Source organism: Macrotis lagotis, chromosome 1 (assembly GCF_037893015.1).
Source record: "Macrotis lagotis isolate mMagLag1 chromosome 1, bilby.v1.9.chrom.fasta, whole genome shotgun sequence".
In the NCBI taxonomy this organism is placed as follows: Eukaryota; Metazoa; Chordata; class Mammalia; order Peramelemorphia; family Peramelidae; genus Macrotis; species Macrotis lagotis.
In genome coordinates, this window is record NC_133658.1 from 182,644,364 (window position 1) to 182,663,822 (window position 19,459).

At 34.7% G+C, this 19,459-nt stretch overlaps 1 protein-coding gene across 18 annotated transcripts in view; it reads right to left on the reverse strand.

Annotated features, from left to right (window-relative positions):
* PLCB4 (phospholipase C beta 4) overlaps nucleotides 1-19,459 on the reverse strand; it is a 517,486-nt gene that overhangs the window by 24,619 nt on the left and 473,408 nt on the right. For all 18 annotated transcript variants that reach the window (XM_074209475.1, XM_074209467.1, XM_074209461.1 and 15 more), the window contains 3 exons: nucleotides 13,034-13,149; nucleotides 9,255-9,330; nucleotides 503-678 (listed from right to left, as the gene is read on the reverse strand). In XM_074209475.1, coding sequence (XP_074065576.1) covers nucleotides 503-678; nucleotides 9,255-9,330; nucleotides 13,034-13,149 — 368 coding nt within the window. The remainder of the gene's footprint in view (nucleotides 1-502; nucleotides 679-9,254; nucleotides 9,331-13,033; nucleotides 13,150-19,459) is intronic.

Genomic DNA, 19,459 nt, shown 5'->3' on the forward strand with positions numbered 1-19,459 from the left:
TCATTTTGTTCAAGGCTCAGGTGCTCCTTTATTGTGCCTTTTCCTGATTATTTCAGTTCACTTTGATTAGTACTTCCTCTAAACTCCCTTTGTTCTTATTTATTTCATTCATCTGATTTTTTTTACATACTAATTTGTGCTGTTTCTCTTTTCAGGTGTATATTTTTGTCTCCCTCACTCCCCGGAAGAGATGGCATCATTTCTGAAGTTTGCACAGCAATTGTGGTACACAATGATGTCTAATAAATATTTCTTGAAGGAATGAAGTAAATATGCAATCAATGTAAAGTCAATAAGCACAATGAATAGCAATTAATTTATGCACTTGGTTCAGTAAACATCTATTGTTCTGAAAACAAATAAAAAAGCCAAAGTATGTATAGGACAGAATGTCCATTTGTGGGTGCAGTGCAGTTCCTTAGATTTCTTCAGTAAAATCTGACTATGTAGACAATTGACATGCCAAGCAAATGATTTTTCTGTGCTGTGACTTCAAGCTTACCTGTCATGGGAAAGCTTCAACTGCTGAGTTTGCTGCTCATGAGCATTGATGAGCAATTTTTTCAGGAGATCACACTGCTGGCTGAGATGTAGATCCCGAATTTCTTGTTCCTCAGCACTGTGGGTGTTGATCATTTCTGACCACTCTTTTGTGTGCTGGGCTACGATCTCTTTTACCTGTTTAAGGAAAGGAAAAGTTCCATAGGAATCCTCATGCATCAGATATGATAGTAGGCAATGTAATGGTAGCAGACTGCAGGTTCCATCAATGAATAAGTGAAGGCAATGGAGAGATATATCTAATGATGTGTACTAGTATGCCCTTTTACAAATGAATATATTTAAATAATTTGTAGTATTCAATGAAATTAGTGGTATCTAATGCATTTGAATAAATCATATATTTCAGACCTGAATATCACAGTACAACCTTTTTGATATGCCTTCTAATTAGAACTTCAATTTACCTGAACCTGAGACCTCTCCATTTCCTTTATTAATAATTTCTTTACTATAGACTTCTCCCCTGGGAAGATATTCCTATGAATTATTTGATTAGCTGATTTCCCATCAACTAAAAAATAAAATATTCTACTTAACTGAGCATATAAATGGAACTAAAAAAATTATAAAAATTTTATTAAATCAGAAGAAGATATTGAGGTCACCAAAGAAAAAGAGCTCCTTTTAAGCAACAAATGACTACATTTGTCCCCTTAGTATTGGAGTCATATTATAATGATTTCATTTTTAGCTTAAATTTGAATTGAATGGTTATGATCATGTAGAAAGAGTGATAATTAGAATAACTGATAACCCCAAGTCTCAACTGGCTGTACAACTGGCACAGATGGTGACTGATGTTCTTGACTATAACTTCTAAATCAGAGGAATTTTATAATAGGTTTTAATGAAGAAATTAGGTTTTGAACTGGAACTCAGGACTGAGATGTCCGAATTTCTAAGTAGTTATTTAAGATTGTCTTTCATTTCTTTTCATGACTGAAGAAATGTGATGCATCTCCTGTTGCTTTAACATGATTCTCGTCACCTGACGGTCATCTAGGGTTTCAACCACTATCCCAGGAGACAATGGGCATAAACAGAAAGAGCTCAAGATTATAGCAAGTACTAGAGAGCAATTAGATACTTCTGTGTTTCCTCTATTCTCTGAAACCATAGTCATAAGATTTAGGGGACATTTGAGTCTTAAAATCTAGATAATTATTCTCTTGATCTGATGAATACCTATTGTTCTGAAATGAAAAAGTTATGACCATGGATGGATTTCCAAAAAGAAGCTATCTGAACCTTGACAATCCTGAAAGGGTTTTTTTTAATGTCTATATTTATGACTTGTTCCCTTGCCATTTGGGAATGGGCAAATTCCTCTTGGCTTTTTGTTTAATAAGAATTAATCATCAGAGAAGCACCATGTAATACTGTATTGCCCTAGATTCTAAGACTTAGAATTTAAAAGATTTAGATTTTAAATGGATGATCACTTGCTCATTTAATCAATGTACATTTATTAAGCACCTATTATATATCAAACAGTGAAGTAAGGGCTGGTGATACCAAAAAAAGGTAATAGTTCCTGTCCTCAAGGAGCTTACAATGTAAAGGGAGAAATAATATGCTAACAAATACATACAAAGTAAACTATATATATATATATATATATATATATATATATATATATATATATATATATATGATAAATAAGAAATAATTAAAAGAGATATGACAGTAGAATGAAGAGGTACGGAGGAAAGATTTTTGTGAGGCGGTGTTTTTGTTGAGACTAAAAGGAAGCCATTACTGTCAGTAGTCACATTTGTATCCCACTTATGAAACATACAGTCTGTATGAGATTGGGCAATTTAAATTCTTAGCTTCCCAGTGAACTTTCTAAGATGATAAGTTGTTAAACAGCAATTGCCAATTTGTATTAATAAAGGGAGTTTCTTTACTGGGAGCTCATTACTCCAATGAAATCACTAATACCTCCCTCAAGAATTAATACAAATTAGCTTAGATCTTTCCATTCAAGAAATTAGTGACAATCAGAATTATTCAAAAAGATTGATCCGAATGAAGTCTTCTATTAAGCCACAGAAATGGTACACCATGCCTCTTACCAGTACTGCATTATAGCTATTTTTTCTCTGATTTCCCAAAGGTAGCTGGTTTTCTGTTCAATATTCTTGAATATATTCATTAAGTTGAAGTTGAATTGGACAGTGGCAGTGAAAGCTTATTGGGAATTCTTTCATTAATGCTTTTTGACTGATAAAAAACTGGGTTATCCTTAATTTATGCTTGCTTTTGATGACTACACTAGAAAATCTAAGTGCAATTTTTTAAAAGATTTATTTATTTTTGAATTTTACAATTTTTCCCTTAATCTCGCTTCTGTCCCCCACCCCCCAGAGAAGGCAGTCTGATAGTCTTTACATTGTTTTTAAATTGAATGTGTTGAGAAAAATCATATCCTTAAGGAAAAAAAAAAAACAAAAAATAAGAGATAGTACAATTACATAATAAGATAACTTTTTTTTTTAAATTGAAGGTAATAGTCTTTGGTCTTTGTTCAAACTCCACAATTCTTTTTCTGGATACAGATGGTATCCTCCATTGCAGATACCCCATAATTGTCTTTGATTGTTGCACTGATAAAATGAGCAAGTCTATTAAGCTTGATCATCAACCCCATGTTGCTATTATGGTGTACAATGTTCTTCTGGTTCTGCTCATCTCACTCAGCATCAATTCATGCAAATCCCTCCAGACTTCCCTGAATTCCCATCCCTCTGTGTTTCTAAATAGAGCAATAGTGTTCCATAACATACATATAACACAGTCTGTTCAGTTATTCCCCAATGCATGGATATTCACTCAATTTCCAATTCTTTGCCACAACAAACAGGGCTGTTTTGAATATTTTTTGTACATACCCTTTTTTTCATGATCTCATCAGGGTAGAGACCCAGTAGTGGTATTGCTGGATCAAAGGATATGCACATTTTTATTGCCCTTAGGGCATAATTCCAAATTGCTCTCCAGAAAGGTTGGATGAGCTCACATCTCCACCAACAATGCATTAGTGTCCCATATTTCCCACATCCCTTTCCAACATTGATCATTTTCCTTTCTGGTCATATTGGCCCATCTGAGAGGTGTGAGGTGGTACCTCAAAGAGGTTTTAATTTGCATTTCTTGAATCAGAAAAGATTTAGAGCAATATATCATATGACAATGGATCACTTTGATTTCCTAAGCTGTAAATTGCTTCTGAATATCCTTTGACCATTTGGCATCTGGGGAATGGCTTCATTTTTTATAAATCTGACTCAGTTCTCTATATATTTTAGAAATGAGTCCTTTGTCAGGAATACTACTTGTAAAAATTGTTTCCCAATTTACTACATTTCTTTTGATCTTGGTTACAGTGGTTTTGTCTGTGCAAAAGCTTTTTAATTTAATGTAATCAAAATTGTCTAGTTTGTTTTTAATGGTGTTCTCCATCTCTTCCTTGGTCTTAAACTGCTTCCCTTTCAATAGATCTGACAGGTAAACTATGCCTTGATCTCCTAGATTGCTTATAATATTGTCTTTTATGTATAGATCCTGTAACCATTTTGTTCTTATCTTGGTATAGGGTGTGAGATGTTAGTCCAATCCAAGTTTCTGCCATACTAACTTCTAATTTTCCCCAACAGTTTTTATCAAAAAGAGAGATTTTATCCCAGAAGCTGGACATTTTGGGTTTATCAAACAGCAGATTGCTAATCGTTTTCTGTTATCTCTTTTGAACCTAGTGTATTCCATTAATCCACCACTCTATTTCTTAGCCAATACCAGACAGTTTTGATGAACTGATGCTTTATAATATAATTTTAGACCTGGTAGAGCTAAGCCACCTTCTTTTACATTTTGCTTTTCACTAAATCCCTGCAAATTCTTGACTTTTTATTTCTCCATATGAATTTACTTATAATTTTTCTAGCTCACTATTTGGAATTTTGATTGGTAGGGTACTAAATAAATAGTTTAATTTATGTAGAATTTTCATTTTTATTATATTAGCTTAGGCTATCCATGAACAGTTGATATTTTCCCAGTTATTTAAATCTGATTTTATTTGCATGATAAGTGCTTTGTAGTTGTGTTTTCATAGAGTTTCTGAGTCTGCCATGGCAGGTAGACTCCCAAGTATTTTATATTGTCTGAAGTAAACTTTTAATGGGATTTCTCTTTCTAGCTGCTGTATCTTGCTAGTAATATATAGAAATGCTGAGGATTTGTGAGGGTTCATTTTGTATCCCATTACTTTGCTAAAGTTCCAATTGTTTCTAGTAGTATTTTAAGATGATTTTTTAGGATTCTACAGGTATACCATCATGTCTTCTGCAAAAAGTGACAGTTTTGTTTCTTCCTTCCCAATTCTAATTCCTTCAATTTCTTTTTCTTCTCTAATTGCTGAAGCTAACATTTCTAACACAATATTGAATAGTAGTGGTGATAATAGGCATCCTTGTTTCACCCCTGCTCTTATTGGGAATGCCTCTAGTTTATACCTATTGCATATAATGCTTTTTGATGGTTTCAGATAGATACTGCTAATCATTCTAAGGAACAATCCATTTATTCCTAGGTATTCTAGTGTTTTTAGTAGAAAGGGGTGCTGTATTTTGTCAAAGGCTTTTTGAGCATCTATTGAGACAATCATATGATTTCTGATAGGTTTGTTATTGATATAGTTAATTATACAAACAGTTTTCCTAATGCTGAACCAATCCTGCATTCCTGGGATAAATCCTGCTTAGTCATAGGGTATTATCCTAGTGATAACTTGCTGTAATTACTTTGCTAAGATTTTACTTAAGATTTTTGCATGGGGGGGCGTAGCTAGGTGGTGTAGAGGATAAAGCACTGGCCTTAGAGTCAGGAGTACCTGGGTTCAAATCCAGTCTCAGACACTTAATAATTACCTAGCTGTGTGGCCTTGGGCCTCATTTTCCTTGAAAAACCCTAAAAAAGATTTTTTGCATCCAAATTCATTAGGGAGATAGGTCTATAATTTTCTTTCTCTGTTTTGACTCTTCCTGGTTTAGGTATCAGCAGCATATTGGTATCATAGAAAGAGGCAGAGTTCCATTTTCACCTATTTTTCCAAAGTGTGTGTATATATATATATAAAATTGGAAACAATTCTTCCTTAAATGTTTGATAGGATTCATTTGTGAATCCAACTGGCCCTGGACTTTTTTCCTTAGGGAATTCATTGATGGGTTGTTGAACTTCTTTTTCTGAGATCAGGTTATTTACATATTTAATTTCCTCTTCATTTAACCTGGGCAACTTATATTTTTGTAAATATTCATCTATTTTGCTTAGATTATCAAATTTATTGGTATACAATTGGGTAAAATAATTGAGAATTATTATTTTAATTTCCTCCTCATTTGTGGTGAGTTCACCTTTTTAATTTATGATACTGGCAATTTGGTTTTCTTCTTTTTTTTTTAACCAAATTTACCAGAGGTTTATCAATTTTATTGTTTTTTTCATAAAACCTTGGTTATATTTAGTAGTTCAATAGTTTTCCATTCATTCTTTAAAATGAGGTTATTTAGTTTCCATAAGTCTATCTCTCCATGCCCATTATTACATGTGATTTTTATTGCTTCATCACTTGAAAATGATGTTTTCACTATTTCTAACTTTCTGCATTTGATTATAAGGTTTTTATGCACTAGTACATGGTCAATTCTTGTGTAAGTGCCATGTATGGCAGGAAAAAGAGTATATTCATTTTTATCCACATTCAATTTATTCCAAAGGTGTATCATGTCTAGGTTTAATAACATTCTATTTACCTCCTTAACTTCCTTCTTGTTCATTTGTGGTTAGATTTATCTAAAACTGAGAGTAGGTAGTTGAGGTCTCCCACCAGTAGAGTTTTGCTGTCTTTATTTTCTGTATCTTTAATGTCCCCCTTTTAAAGGAGATATTGTTTTTAAATCATTCTGTTGGAGGAACAGATAAGTCATGAATGTTCATCACTTCTGGCTAGGTATATTCTCCTTACTAGAGTTACAGTTCTCAAGAGTTATGAGAATCTTTCTTCCAAGTAGGGATATAGCCAGTTTCATCTTATTGGATAGCAGGGTTTTTTCCTTTTTTTTTTTAATGTGTCTCTTGAGTCTCCTGTTTTAAGTCCAAATTTTCTATTTAGCTCTGGTCTTTTCATCAGGAAAAGTTGGAAGTGTCCTATTTTGTTAAATGTCTATATTTGCCCCTTGAAGAGAAGGCTCATTTTGCTGCATAGTGAATTCTTGGCTGCATTCCAAGCTCCCTAGGTCCTGTGTAATCCTTACTGTGGCTCCTTCATATTAGAATTGTTTCTTTCTCACTGCTTGCAGGATTTTCTCTTTTATCAGATGGTTCTAGAATTTGGACACAATATTCCTTTGTTTTCATTTTGAGATGCCTTCTAGGAGGTGTTGAATGTATTCTTTCAATAACTATTTTGCCCTCTGTTTCCATGATGTCAGGGCAATTTTCCATCACTAAATCCTGTAATATTGAGTCCATGTTTTTTTCTCTTCAATGTTTCTCAGGATTCTTAAGTTGTTTCTTCTGGATTAATTCTTGAGGTCAATTGTTTTGCTAATGCGTTTTTTTATATTTTCTTCTAATTTTTTCAATTTTTTGGTTTTGTTTAACAGGTTCTTCTTGTCTCATGAAGTCATTAGTTTCCACAGATTCCATTCCCTTTTTTAGAAAAGAATTTTCTTCATTTACCTTTTGCAACTCCTTTTTCAATTGGTCATTTCTATTTTTGAAGGAGTTTTCCATTTGCCTAATTGAGGCTTTGAGAGAATCGTCTTCTTTTTGCATTTGCCCAGTTCATGATTTGAGAAAATTATTTTCTTTTGGCATTTGTCCAATTGTATTTTCTAAGTATTTGTTTTCTTGTTGCAAGATGTTAATTTTCTCTTGAGTTTTTTTCTTTTCTTTTCCCTGTTTTCCTTAATTTTCTTTTCCAAATTGATTTTTAAACTCCTCCTGATTTCTTCTAAGAAGTCTCTCTGGGTTAGAGACCAATTCATATTCTCCTTAGAAGTTCTATTTCTCTCAGTGTTATGGTCTTTGTCTTCAAAGTAGATTTGAAGGGAAGGCTAGGTGGCACAGTGGATAGAGTACTGGCCCTGGAGTCAGGAGTACCTGAGTTCAAATCCGGCCTCAGACACTTAATAATTACCTAGCTGTGTGATGTTGGGCAAGCCACTTAACCCCATTGCCTTGCAAAAAAAAAAAGTAGCTTTCAATGGGACTCTCTTTTCACTGGTCTTTCTTCATTTTCCCAAGATCTTGTGTTGGAGGGGGGATGGCGCTAGTTCACAGACATTAGTTTTGAAAAATCGTAGAAGTTTTGCTCCCTGGGCTTAGTAACTCCAGGTGGGTCAGCCAGTTAGGAGTGCTAAGGCATTCTCTGGAGTGACTATGGGCTTGAATTGTAATCCACTCCCTAGGCCTGGGGGGGTAGGGTAGCAGCAGGTCTGAATTTTCCTTGAAGAAAGTAGACTGGGTCCTTGGGCTATTTAGTCAATCTCAGTACTGAGAGAGATCTGCTGCACACACCTGAACCTGGGTGGGTGGGGAGTTGTTACTGTGTTTGCTCTTGGAAGAGTCACTTTCTATCACAGGGATGGGAGGAGGGGCTCAACTGGAAACTCTGGGACTCCACTGAAAATATGGGGATTCAAGTCCCTGGTCTTCTAGTCCAGCAGAGCTGACCAGATTGATGTCTAGCCATCATACTGGAGTTCCCCCACCCACTGCACTGTTTTCCTGCCTGCTCACAAAGCCAAGGCTTCTGAGGATGCTCTGAGATTAGTCTGGGTCTCACCCCATCACCCCTGCACTGGCTCTCTGCCCCCTGCTCACTTACATTCCCCTGAGACAGACCTTGTTGGTAGATATTCTTCTCCTTTGTTCTTTCTGGATTTTGTGGATTTGCATTCTGTTAAGAGGCTTGATTCATATTAGTTCTGAAGGAAAGCCAGGAGACCTTAACACAGTGCCTGGCTTCTTTCCACCATCTTGGTCAGAAGTCTAAGTGCACTTTCTTTTTTATAAAATGCCAGGACAGAAAAGATTTTAGATCCAGAATAAGAGGAAGGAAAAAAGTAAATTAAGCCTTTCAAGATTCAAATTTCCATTCTAGTCAGACTAATTAAATTCCTGAGTTTAGTGGTTAGAGAATGCTAATTTGGGTGTGTGGATGTAGCCTTCTGATGCAAGCAGATAGAGCAGTACTGTTTGAATAACAATCACTGTTTGATCTTCTTGTCAGTAATATGGCAAACCTTGAGGACTGTCTAGGAAGGGTATTGGAGGAATGTAATCATTATTTAAAGATAAAAGAAAATTGTCTTTGGGGAAAGAAAAAGATTCTCTTTCACTAGAACAAAAATAATTTAACTGACCAACTTGGGGTAGAAATTGGGTAAGTGGAACAAGTCTCAAATAATTTCTCCATTTGTTTGCATGACTTTCACAGAAAATCAAGAATTCTTCTGCTTGGAGAGCTTTCAGAACAAATAAGCTGTGAAATAAGCAAGACAAGCTCTTTTGTTCAATCATGCAGCATGCATCATTTGTATCATTTTATAAAAATAAACTTCTGCTGGCCTCATTCTCTTCTGTGTATGTCCACTGGCAAAACTGGCGCATTTTCTTACCTTAGATTTATGATCTGAGGTTAATGTCTGAATTTTAATTTCAGTTTCTTTCTTCATTTCAAGACAATTGCTTCCCCTAAAAAAGGAAATATGTACCAAAAGTTATATAATTTCCATATAGTTGGTTTTTGCTAAAATGATTTCTAGTGAATATAATATGATCATCAAACATGAAATATTGTGGCTTGTGTGAATGACATTTTTCTAGTAATATATTCACACCTTACAAATATTATTGGTATAATAATTACTCAGTTTAACACTTCACAATAAGATGCATTTAGACCCAATTATTATTCCATTTTAGTGGTCTGTCATTGTATGAGTTTTCATTTTGGAGTCTATTTTTCATTTTTTATATATACTTTGCAATAAAACTCACATTGGAATGAAAACTGGCAAATAAATTGTCAGCTTTGAAGTGAATTTTTAATTCATTTTTCCTTTATTTTTAAAGCCCAGCATCTATCTATAAAATGTCTAACATGGGGAAAATGCAACAGTATTTGGTCTTAGCATAATTTTTTTATTCTCTTTCTATTCTGAGGAAAAGAAATGTAATTATAATTATTTATTCCAGTTTCTAGACTGGCTTGGTCATCTTCCCTGTTCATAGTTAAAGTTCTTAAGTAAACTAACTTCAAAATTAATCATTTTTATTACAGTGATTTTCCTCTTGGAATACCTATATTATTCCATTAATGGTCAAACATGGGCCCAGATCCTAGAAAGGTAAGTGAGCCTTCCCTTTTAAAGATGCACTTGCTGATATTTAAGACAATATTAAATTATTGAACTTTTGTGGTTTTTAGTTTTGCATTGTATCTTGTACTATAGTTATTTGTGAACTCTTCTCTTACCTACTAGACTATAATTCTTAAAGTTTAAGGATTATGTATATCTTCTTTGTAGTTCTCACAATGTCCTTGCATATGGACACTCAATAAAGTTTTGTCAAATGAATACTTTAATTTTTTTTTTTTTTGCCAAGGACCTATTTCTCAATTTGGTGAAACCTATGAATAGCTCAGAATGACTTTTTAAAAAATATAATTAAAGGAAAGGCTAAGTTTTGTTTGGAGGTTAGTGAAAATAAAGGTGAAATTTTCCATCCAAACTAACATATCTTCTGAAATCTTATCACAGATTGTAAAGGAAGAAATCCTTGGATCCCTCCCCACCCCCCCAAGTTAAAAATACCTGTTTTAGATTGTTCATCACATTTTTGAACAGACAATATGATCTGAATTAGAATTAATTGGTTGAATTCTAGAAAGTGTGATCTTAACTGATTGGAAAATTTTACTCTCTCATTCTCATTGTTTCTTTTTTTCTGCCTAAATTGCCACTCATTAAGGATGAAATCGCTTGAACCTACCCTCGTTCTACATTTCTAAATTTACCAGTCTATAACTGAGGCCCTCATACATTCATTGCTACTAAGTATAAACAACACATCTGATCAAGGAAATTAATTTATAATTAATAATCCATGTGAAAAACTCTTCTTCCTTATTGTAGTTAATTGATATAGCCATCTATTCTCTAGTCAGGTAAAGGGTTTCTCATGTTCTTGAATTTTCTGTCTTTGTCCTGGCTTCACCCTCTTTACAATCAGATTTATTTAGTATAATGCTTTAGCACAATTTATTTAGTACAATACCAACATGAAACACAAGTGTTGGATCATTAGCCAACAATTGCAATGAAGATGGATGCACCTTTTCTTTGCAATTTTCTTCAGTCTTTCTGGTGTTGAGAAGGTAGCTAGGATATTAATTTAATATGAAAATTCCCATTAATTGTGGTAACTTTTTCTGCCCGAAAAATTTCCAGTAACTAAGGAACTGTTCCCAACAATCATACCAGTAATGCTGTTAAGAAGGTAAATAGATTTAGGGTCTATTTATACTATAATTTATCATCAAGTAATTTAATCATTAAGTATCCAGTTTGTATAATACAGGCCCATATTCTTTTTTTCTTTTCTGATAACTTATTCTTTGTTTTGGATTATCAAGGTTTGATTTTACTATGGGCAGAAGCAGCCTACCTAAACTTAATATTGTGTAGGATCAGGGTTTAAACAATAGAGGTAATGTTGAATCTAGTTCAGTCTTTTCCATTTCATTCAACAGTGTCTTATTTATTAAGAACACTGTCAAGTGTTTTAGTCTCAATTGATGTTGAAAATAAATTCAAATGTCAAATTAGACATAATAATTCCTCCCTCTACCCCTATCCAAATTCAAAGATACAGATAGAAAATAATATGTTCTCAGGAGGAGAATTATTTGCAGATGAAAGAAAAAGTCAGGTTTTACAGATGAAGCAGTTCTACCAGTTATCTTGGGCAGCTAGATGGCACAGTAGATATTTATCTTTCTGAGTTCAAAACAGATCTCATACCCTGAGTAGCTATGTGACCCTGGGCAAATCACTTAACTCTGCTTGCCTTGGTTTCTTCAATTGTAAAATGAGGACAAACCACTTCAGTATCTTTGCCCACAAAATCCTAAATGGGGTCATAAAAGTTGGACACAACTGAAAATGCCTGAATAACAATATATTAATTATCTGCTAATTTATGCAGATAATTAATTTTTAGAGCAGTAGTGTGGTCAAGTAATCTCATAAGTGGGCTTGTGTTATGATCCGTAGTTGCTGGAAGGAGTTTCCATTCGGATGAAATCACAGATTTTGTTGAAGGTAGCCAAGGAGAGCTGTTTCTAATTGTTAATCCTAGCATCTATCAAAACAGTTATATGACTACAAATGACTATAAATATGAGCCATTTTCCCCTTAATTTAAGTGAATTATATTTATTTATTTTTTTAGGTTTTTGCAAGGCAAATGGGGTTAAGTGGCTTGCCCAAGGTCACACAGCTAGGTAATTATTAAGTGTCTGAGACCGGATTTGAACCCAGGTACTCCTGACTCCAAGGCCGGTGCTTTATCCACTATGCCACCTAGCCGCCCCTATTTAAGTGAATTATAAAACATATTGATTTAAGTCCATACAATTTAATTCTCTTGAAGCAGGGACTATTTCTTTTTTCTGTCTTCTAGACCCAGGGCTGAGTACAGTATAGGTTCTCCATGTTTGTTAAATTGATGTCATTAAATCAAATCTAGAGAACTAGAACTTGAAGAACAGGTACTTCAATGTCAAAAGGTCTTACAATGAAGGTGATTTGGTACATTTACATGATTATGGTTTTCTAAAATCACCCTGTATAAACACAAAGGTTTATCCACAGGATCTTGAATGGAAAAGAATGCTTCCACCCTACAATCCCTACCATTTCTCACTTGAAGAGTTGTAGAAGGCCTCCAAAGGCAGTTGAAGAAGACAGGGAAAACAAAAGGTGATCCAGAATGAAACACAACAGCATTAGAACTCTGGGATAATCCCAGAAGATATCAACATTTTTGTTTCCATTGTTAGTAGCCAATGTAAAAAAAGTTAGGAATTTTTAGCCTGAGTAGGCAGAATTTCAAACATCATTAGTGAGATTCTCTGTAAGATTTAGTAAGAAAACCTTTTGACTCCATGACCTGCTTTTTCTGGTGTTTAATTGACTAGGGTATCTCATTTTCAAACTAGCAATGAGTTTTAATGACTAAAATTGCATAACTGAATATGAACACTGTTCATAAATGCATATGAGCACAGTTCTTCTGCAAAACCAACAGCTGGCTGGCATGCTAAAATAATTTTTTTCCTGGGCAAGATTGAAAAAGCTGGGGTTTTGAGGAGAAAAGGAGGCAACATTACCCCTTCTTCTTCATGGCTTTCTCTAAGATTTTCTCATGAGACAACTTCTCCTTGTCGTACTGAGCCACAATTTTGTCAACTTGTGTACAGTGTAACTTCTGCATGGTGCTGTGTTCCTACAAAAAAGAGTAAGATGATTAGTAGCTTGGACTTACAAGGCAACACTAGAGCAGCCTGTGAGAGGAGATTGGAAAATAAACATCCCACTTGTAGAACCTTGGCTGGTCACGCTTTCTCTTTCCATAGACTTTGCAGGGCTCTACCTAACAGAATTAATGCTTAGAAAAGAAAATCAGAGAACTGCAGGAGAGGTCAGCAAGTCCAATCTAGAATCCAAGAAAGAATCATGTCTACAAAATCTCTGGCAATTTATTGTCCAGCCTCTAAGACAAAGTTACCTTTCTTGGTACCATTAATGTTCTTCTCCTCTAATTTCTATATATGTAGACATGGGCAACTGTTTGGTACACAAGATAAAGTGCTGCACCTAGAATCAGGAAGACCTGGATTCAATCCAGTCACAGACACCTACTAACTGTGAGACTATGGACAATCCCTTAACCATGTTTGCTTCAGTTTTCTCATATGTAAAACGAGCTGGAGAAGGAAATGGCAAACTACTCCAGTACCTCTGCCAAGAAAACCCCAAATGGGTTCATGTAGGGTCTAATATGATTGAAATGACTGAACAACAGCAAAATACTTACCCAAAGAAACTAGGTGGAATAGTGAATAGGGTTATAGTGTTGCCAGGAAAAATTGTAGCTCGTTAAAGGTTCTGATGGGAACATGAAAGAATTTATGTAAAGAATGACTCTGGGGGGTCAGCTAGGTGGCGCAGTTGGTAGAGCAAAGACCCTTGAGTCAGGAGTACCTGAGTTCAAATCTAACCTCAGACACTTAATAATTACCTAGCTGTGGGGCCTTGGGCAAGCCACTTAACCCCATTGCCTTGCAAAAATATAAAAATTAAAAAATTAAAAAATAATAAAAAAAAGAATGACTGACCCAAAAGGAATTTTTAGGGACAAAAAATTTTATTTAAGTATTACTTTGAACTAAAGGGATTAAAGGGCAAGTAACCGCTGATTCCTAGGCAACCTAAACATCCAAAGTCCCCATGAAAGGTTGATCAATAAGAAAGGGTATAGGAGCATGAGAGGTTTTTATTGGAGGATTATACTGAGAACCTATTTTCAAGGGGGAAAAAAAGAAGCCATTTGGGTCTAACCAGTAAGGAAAGGAATCCAGATAAGTGTGTTTGAGGATAGCACTTCCCAAGAATAGGCTTCCCTCTAAAGGAAGGCAAGACACAACTGAGGAGTGAACAGAATTTTTAAGGAGGGAGATTTAAGATGGGGTACCCAGAAAATAGAGGTGAGGTAGTTAGGGATATGTTTATGAGGGGGAGTTTCTTAGAACTTAATCTTTTCAGGCTAGGAGAAGGCACTTTGCTAAAAGTTCATTGACTTCATGTCAGTAACTTGTACAATGGGATGGGGGTAGAAGATAACTGGTCAGCACAAAGGGTACAGATTATTAACTATAAAACATTTCTCTGTCTAATATTTCCCCAGCTTCAAGGGGACTGGAGTCTTGAAAATTAGCATTCAAATCTGACCTTATGTGATCTTGAGAAAGTCACTTTATTGTTCATCTCAATACAAAATGGAAAACAGCACCTACTTCCCAGAATCATTGTGAGGATTAAATCAGGTAATATTTGTAAATGGTCACTTAACATAGCATAAGTGACCATCCTTCCTTTCCCTTCCCTGCTCTTCCATTTTCCTTCTTTCCCTTCTGTCTTTCCTTTCCCTTTTTCATTTTTCCTTTCTTTTCTTTCCTTTCCCTTTCCTTTCTTTTTTCTATTTTCCTTCATTCCCTTTAAACAATACACAATAAATCTCTTCTCTCCTGCCTTTCAGATATTTGAAGGCAGTCATCATGCTTTTGCCTCTCTTCTGTCTATATACTCTCCGTTCCTTTAGCCATACCTTATATGAGACATGGCTCCAAGTTTTCTTATCACGCAGTTACCACATCCTAGTTTTTCTATATTCTTCTTCAAAATGTAGGTCCTGGCATGAAATACATTCATATAGATATGGACAGACCAATGCCTATTAGAATATCTTCTTATATCATATATTTATTACTGACCCAAGAAAGAAAGGATACACACATATACTGCTTAAAGCAAATATGTCATATTTTTGATCAATCAAAAATATTTATATCCTTTTCATTTGAATTACTCTCAAGCTAGTTTTCCACTGATTTTTTCCTTTTCTCTGCCCACCTCCGACTGAATCTGTGATTTCATTGGTAGAGGGAACAGTTAGTGAAGAAACTCCTACCAATGGCACCTTCTCTGAAGATTAATATTTGAGAATTTCCTGAGGGCAATGAGGAGTTAAGTGACCCAGATAAAGTCAGAGGCAAGGTTTGAATCAAATTCAACTTTGACTTTGAGGGTATTTCATGTCATTTGTTCATTTATTAGTTGATTTCTTTATATATATGTAACCATAACTATGGTATGGTGATCTGGGTCTTTGTTTCAAGGTGGTACAAACATGTTGTGGAATCAAATTCTTCCCTTTGGTATCCACATCTCTGACCCTAGGCTCATCACATATACTTAGCTCCCTAAAAGTTTTAGGTCAGTTCTGCAGTAGCATAGAAATCTCATGGTACCTTGGAAGTACTGCTGCTACCTGTCCCACCTACTCTTAGGTAATCTCCCTTCAACCCTTTTTATTCTATTGCTCATGCCTCTTGGGGGAAAAGGGAACAAGAATTTATTGAACACCTAAATTTTATCTCATTTGATCATCACAAAAACTCTGAGAGATAAGTGCTTTTAAGATCCACATTTTACAGCTGAGGATTTTGAAGCAGAGAAAGGTAAAAGGACTTGCCCAGAGGCATACAATTTACTAAATGTCTGAAGTCCAATTTGAACTCATCTTCCAGTCTACTCATTGACTTTAGGTGTGTCTCCTTAGCACAAAAATTCTTACTTGTAGTGATTAAGAGAGGAAGGACAGATAGGTGGGAATTTGGAAAGAATGATCTAGAGGTGATAGAAGAGTGTATTTTATGCCTGTTCTACACATGTCTTCTCCTGTTTCATATTGATAATAAAACATTTGAGCAAAAACTGAAAGGGAAGCATTCACTCTTGATTATAGAAAGGCAAGATTGACCAAGCTGGATTTATCCCTTTTGGTTGTCTCCTTTTTATTTGGGGGAAGAATAGGACTAAATTTTCATGCAAATTATTGTTGTTGTTGTCATTGTTATTTGTTTCATCTAGTTCTCATTTTCCTGCTTTTTCAAATTTCATTACCTTCTCCAACTTCTTTCATTTTAAATGCTTTTATTCAAAGCATTTGAAATAATTTAACTTTTCCAATAGTTACTGCTTTTTGTTTATAAACATTGAGATTATTCTTTTATTTTAACTAAACCTTTAGATGAAAGAGACAGTGCTTAATATACAAGTATTTACTATAAAACTCTGTCTTCTTAAGACAAACAAGGGATTTATTTATATTCCAAACTGAAGACCAAGCACAAATGTTCAATTTGATGGAAGTCAGTGTGGGGGAAGAAGAGGGAGGGAGGAGAACATGCTTTTGAAGGAGAAGAATGTCAGCTCCAGCAGGGAGTGCATAAACCAACTTAGTAAGTAACCATATAAGAACAGACAGTGAGGGTAATGATAGTCTTGATGGCCCCAAGAAAAGCCTTAAGTGACTGGTGGGATGTTCCATTTCAGTAACTACACAGCCTCCCACACAAACAGGAAACAAGAATAATCATTGGTAACCCAACTTCAAAAAGTATTTGAAAGACAAAACATCTAGGCTTTTGAGAAATTCATGGAAATGGATCTTAATTTTTTTTATTTTTTTGCTTGTTTGTTTTAGACAAGGCAATGGGATTAAGTGGCTTGCCCAAGGCCACACAGGTAGGTAATTATTAAGTGTCTGAAGCCGGATTTGAACTCAGATACACATGACTCCAGGGCCAGTGTTCTATCCACTGTGCCATCTAGTTGTCCCCAAATGGATTTTTATTAAAGGTGGGAATTAATATAAGTGACAAGGGCACAAGTAATATAAAAGGAATACTTTCCTGTTTAATTGTTTTTATTTGGGATTATTATTTTAATTTTATGAGAAAGCTTTTCCTCCTCAAATTACTACAGGTTTAAAAATAAATGGGAAGGAGAAGCTAATTAATTTGTAAAAGTCTTACATTGTCTAACAAAGGATTACTCATTTGATTCATTTAAATATGAATAGCCAGGTGGCACTTTAGATAGAATACTGAAGTCTATTAGACCTCTGTTAAATTCTCCCAAGACACTTATTAGTTATGTGATCCTAACTAGGTTACTTGACTTGTGCCTGTTTTAGTTTCCTTAGCTATAAATTGAAGATAATAATGGTTCCTACCTCCCATGGTTATTGTGACAATCAAAGAAAAAAAATATTGCAAACATTAAAATGTTATATAAATATCAGCTATTATTTTTCACTTAAAAATTTTATTTCCAGGCACATGTAGACATATTTGTTACATACAATGAGATGTATCTGTGGCAAACAAAATTTCAGAATTCTTGAGAGGAGTAATATTATCTCTATCTGCTTGTATGATATTTTTCAATTTACAAAGCAGTTTTATATACATTATCTCACACACCTTTTACCAGCCTTAAAGTAGTGCAGACTTGCTTGGAGGTAAAATGCTAATAAGACAGGAGTTGGCCCTCAGTTTTCCAGGGTCAGCCCTAGTTCCAATGAAGCCCTCTATCTATGAGAGTTTAAGAAGGAGGGGTAATAGAGGCAAAAAGATTAAAGGGAAAGTGTCTAGGACGGGAAAATGACAACATTTGTCAAAAGCATGCTTATCAAAGCTATAGAAATTCAGTTAGAAATATAGAATCTTTGCCATTTGGAAATACAAGTAGCAATTACCTGTCATTTCAATGAAAGATCTGTTCTCACTGATAATTTCTAATTTCATAAAATCTCTCATATGTCTTCTCTTTTTCATTCATTAAACCCAACCCTTATTCCAGGATTTCCTCATTTCTCTTTTAGACTCCTGCAAAAATTTTCTATTGGTCTCCCTGCCCCATCTTTCTAGCCATGTAATCCATCTTCTACTCAATTGCCCAGGTAATTTTCTCTTCTTCCAGTGGAGATGGACTCAATATGCAGAATAAGACATATACTTTTGGACATGGCCAATGTGGGGATTTCCTTGTTTGACTATATGTTGTTATACGCATTAGTTTTCCTTTTGTATTTTTAAAAGGGTAAAGTGGGAGAGGGAGAAAGAAATTTAAGTATTAACATTTGTTAACTGGGTAAAAAAGTAAAGTATAAGTCTATATCACATCTGTTCAAGAAGTTCTATTAGCTCCTTATTACTTCTAGCAAATAAAAACTCGTATGGTTTATAAAGCTTTCCATAATCTGATCCATTTCCTACTTTTCCTTCTTTCCTTGTGCTCTAAGATTTAACTATGTACTTATCTCTCATATGCCTGACTGAACTAATTGTCCCTGTTGTTTTTATATCATCCCTTTCTTCTTTGAGTTTTCCCTGGTTTCTTTCAAAATGCATTTCAAGTCCCACCTTTTTGCAGAGACCTTTCCCAAGCACTCTAATGTTCTTGTCTTCCCTTTTCATATTTCTTGTATTTACTAGGATATTTATAAAATGTCTCTCTGATTATGCAAACTTCTTAAAGGCAAGGAATAGTTTTGCCTTTCTCTGTGTTTCCAGAACTAAGCACAATGCCTAGAAGTAACAAGAACTTAATAAATGCTGGGCTGACTGATTGACATATTAAAGGAAATAAATTGATCGTGATTTTGGAGATGGGTTAACTCTATGCCAACGAGACACAGAGACATTATAATGTGAATGGGCCAGAGGTTGGATCAGGAAAATATATAAATTGTCAGACATCATGCTTGAAAGCTCATTGAGGGAACTGAGCTACATAATCATCATGCGTCTTCAATTTATTGCTTTTGTGACTTCTATTCTATTTTAAATGAGGTAGCCAAAACATTCATTAAGTGGAGCAGTTAAAAGCTGTGGCAGAATTCTTTGTCCTATATTGGTTGTGCAAACATTTCTCTCAAATTTATGTACTTGGTAAATCATAGGCTAAATCTTAACTCACTAAAATGACTCTATTATTTTAATATTAGTTTAACACAGTATTTAAAATGATTTTTTAAAAATAACAAAGTTTCAAAAAGGAATTTTTGCATTTGAGACATGTACAGTGGAAGGAGTTCTGGTTCTGGAGTGGTTCGCATCTCTGAGATGCTTACTAGCTGTGTGACCTTTGGTCTCAAGTTTCCTCATAAATGAGGGGACTCAATAAGA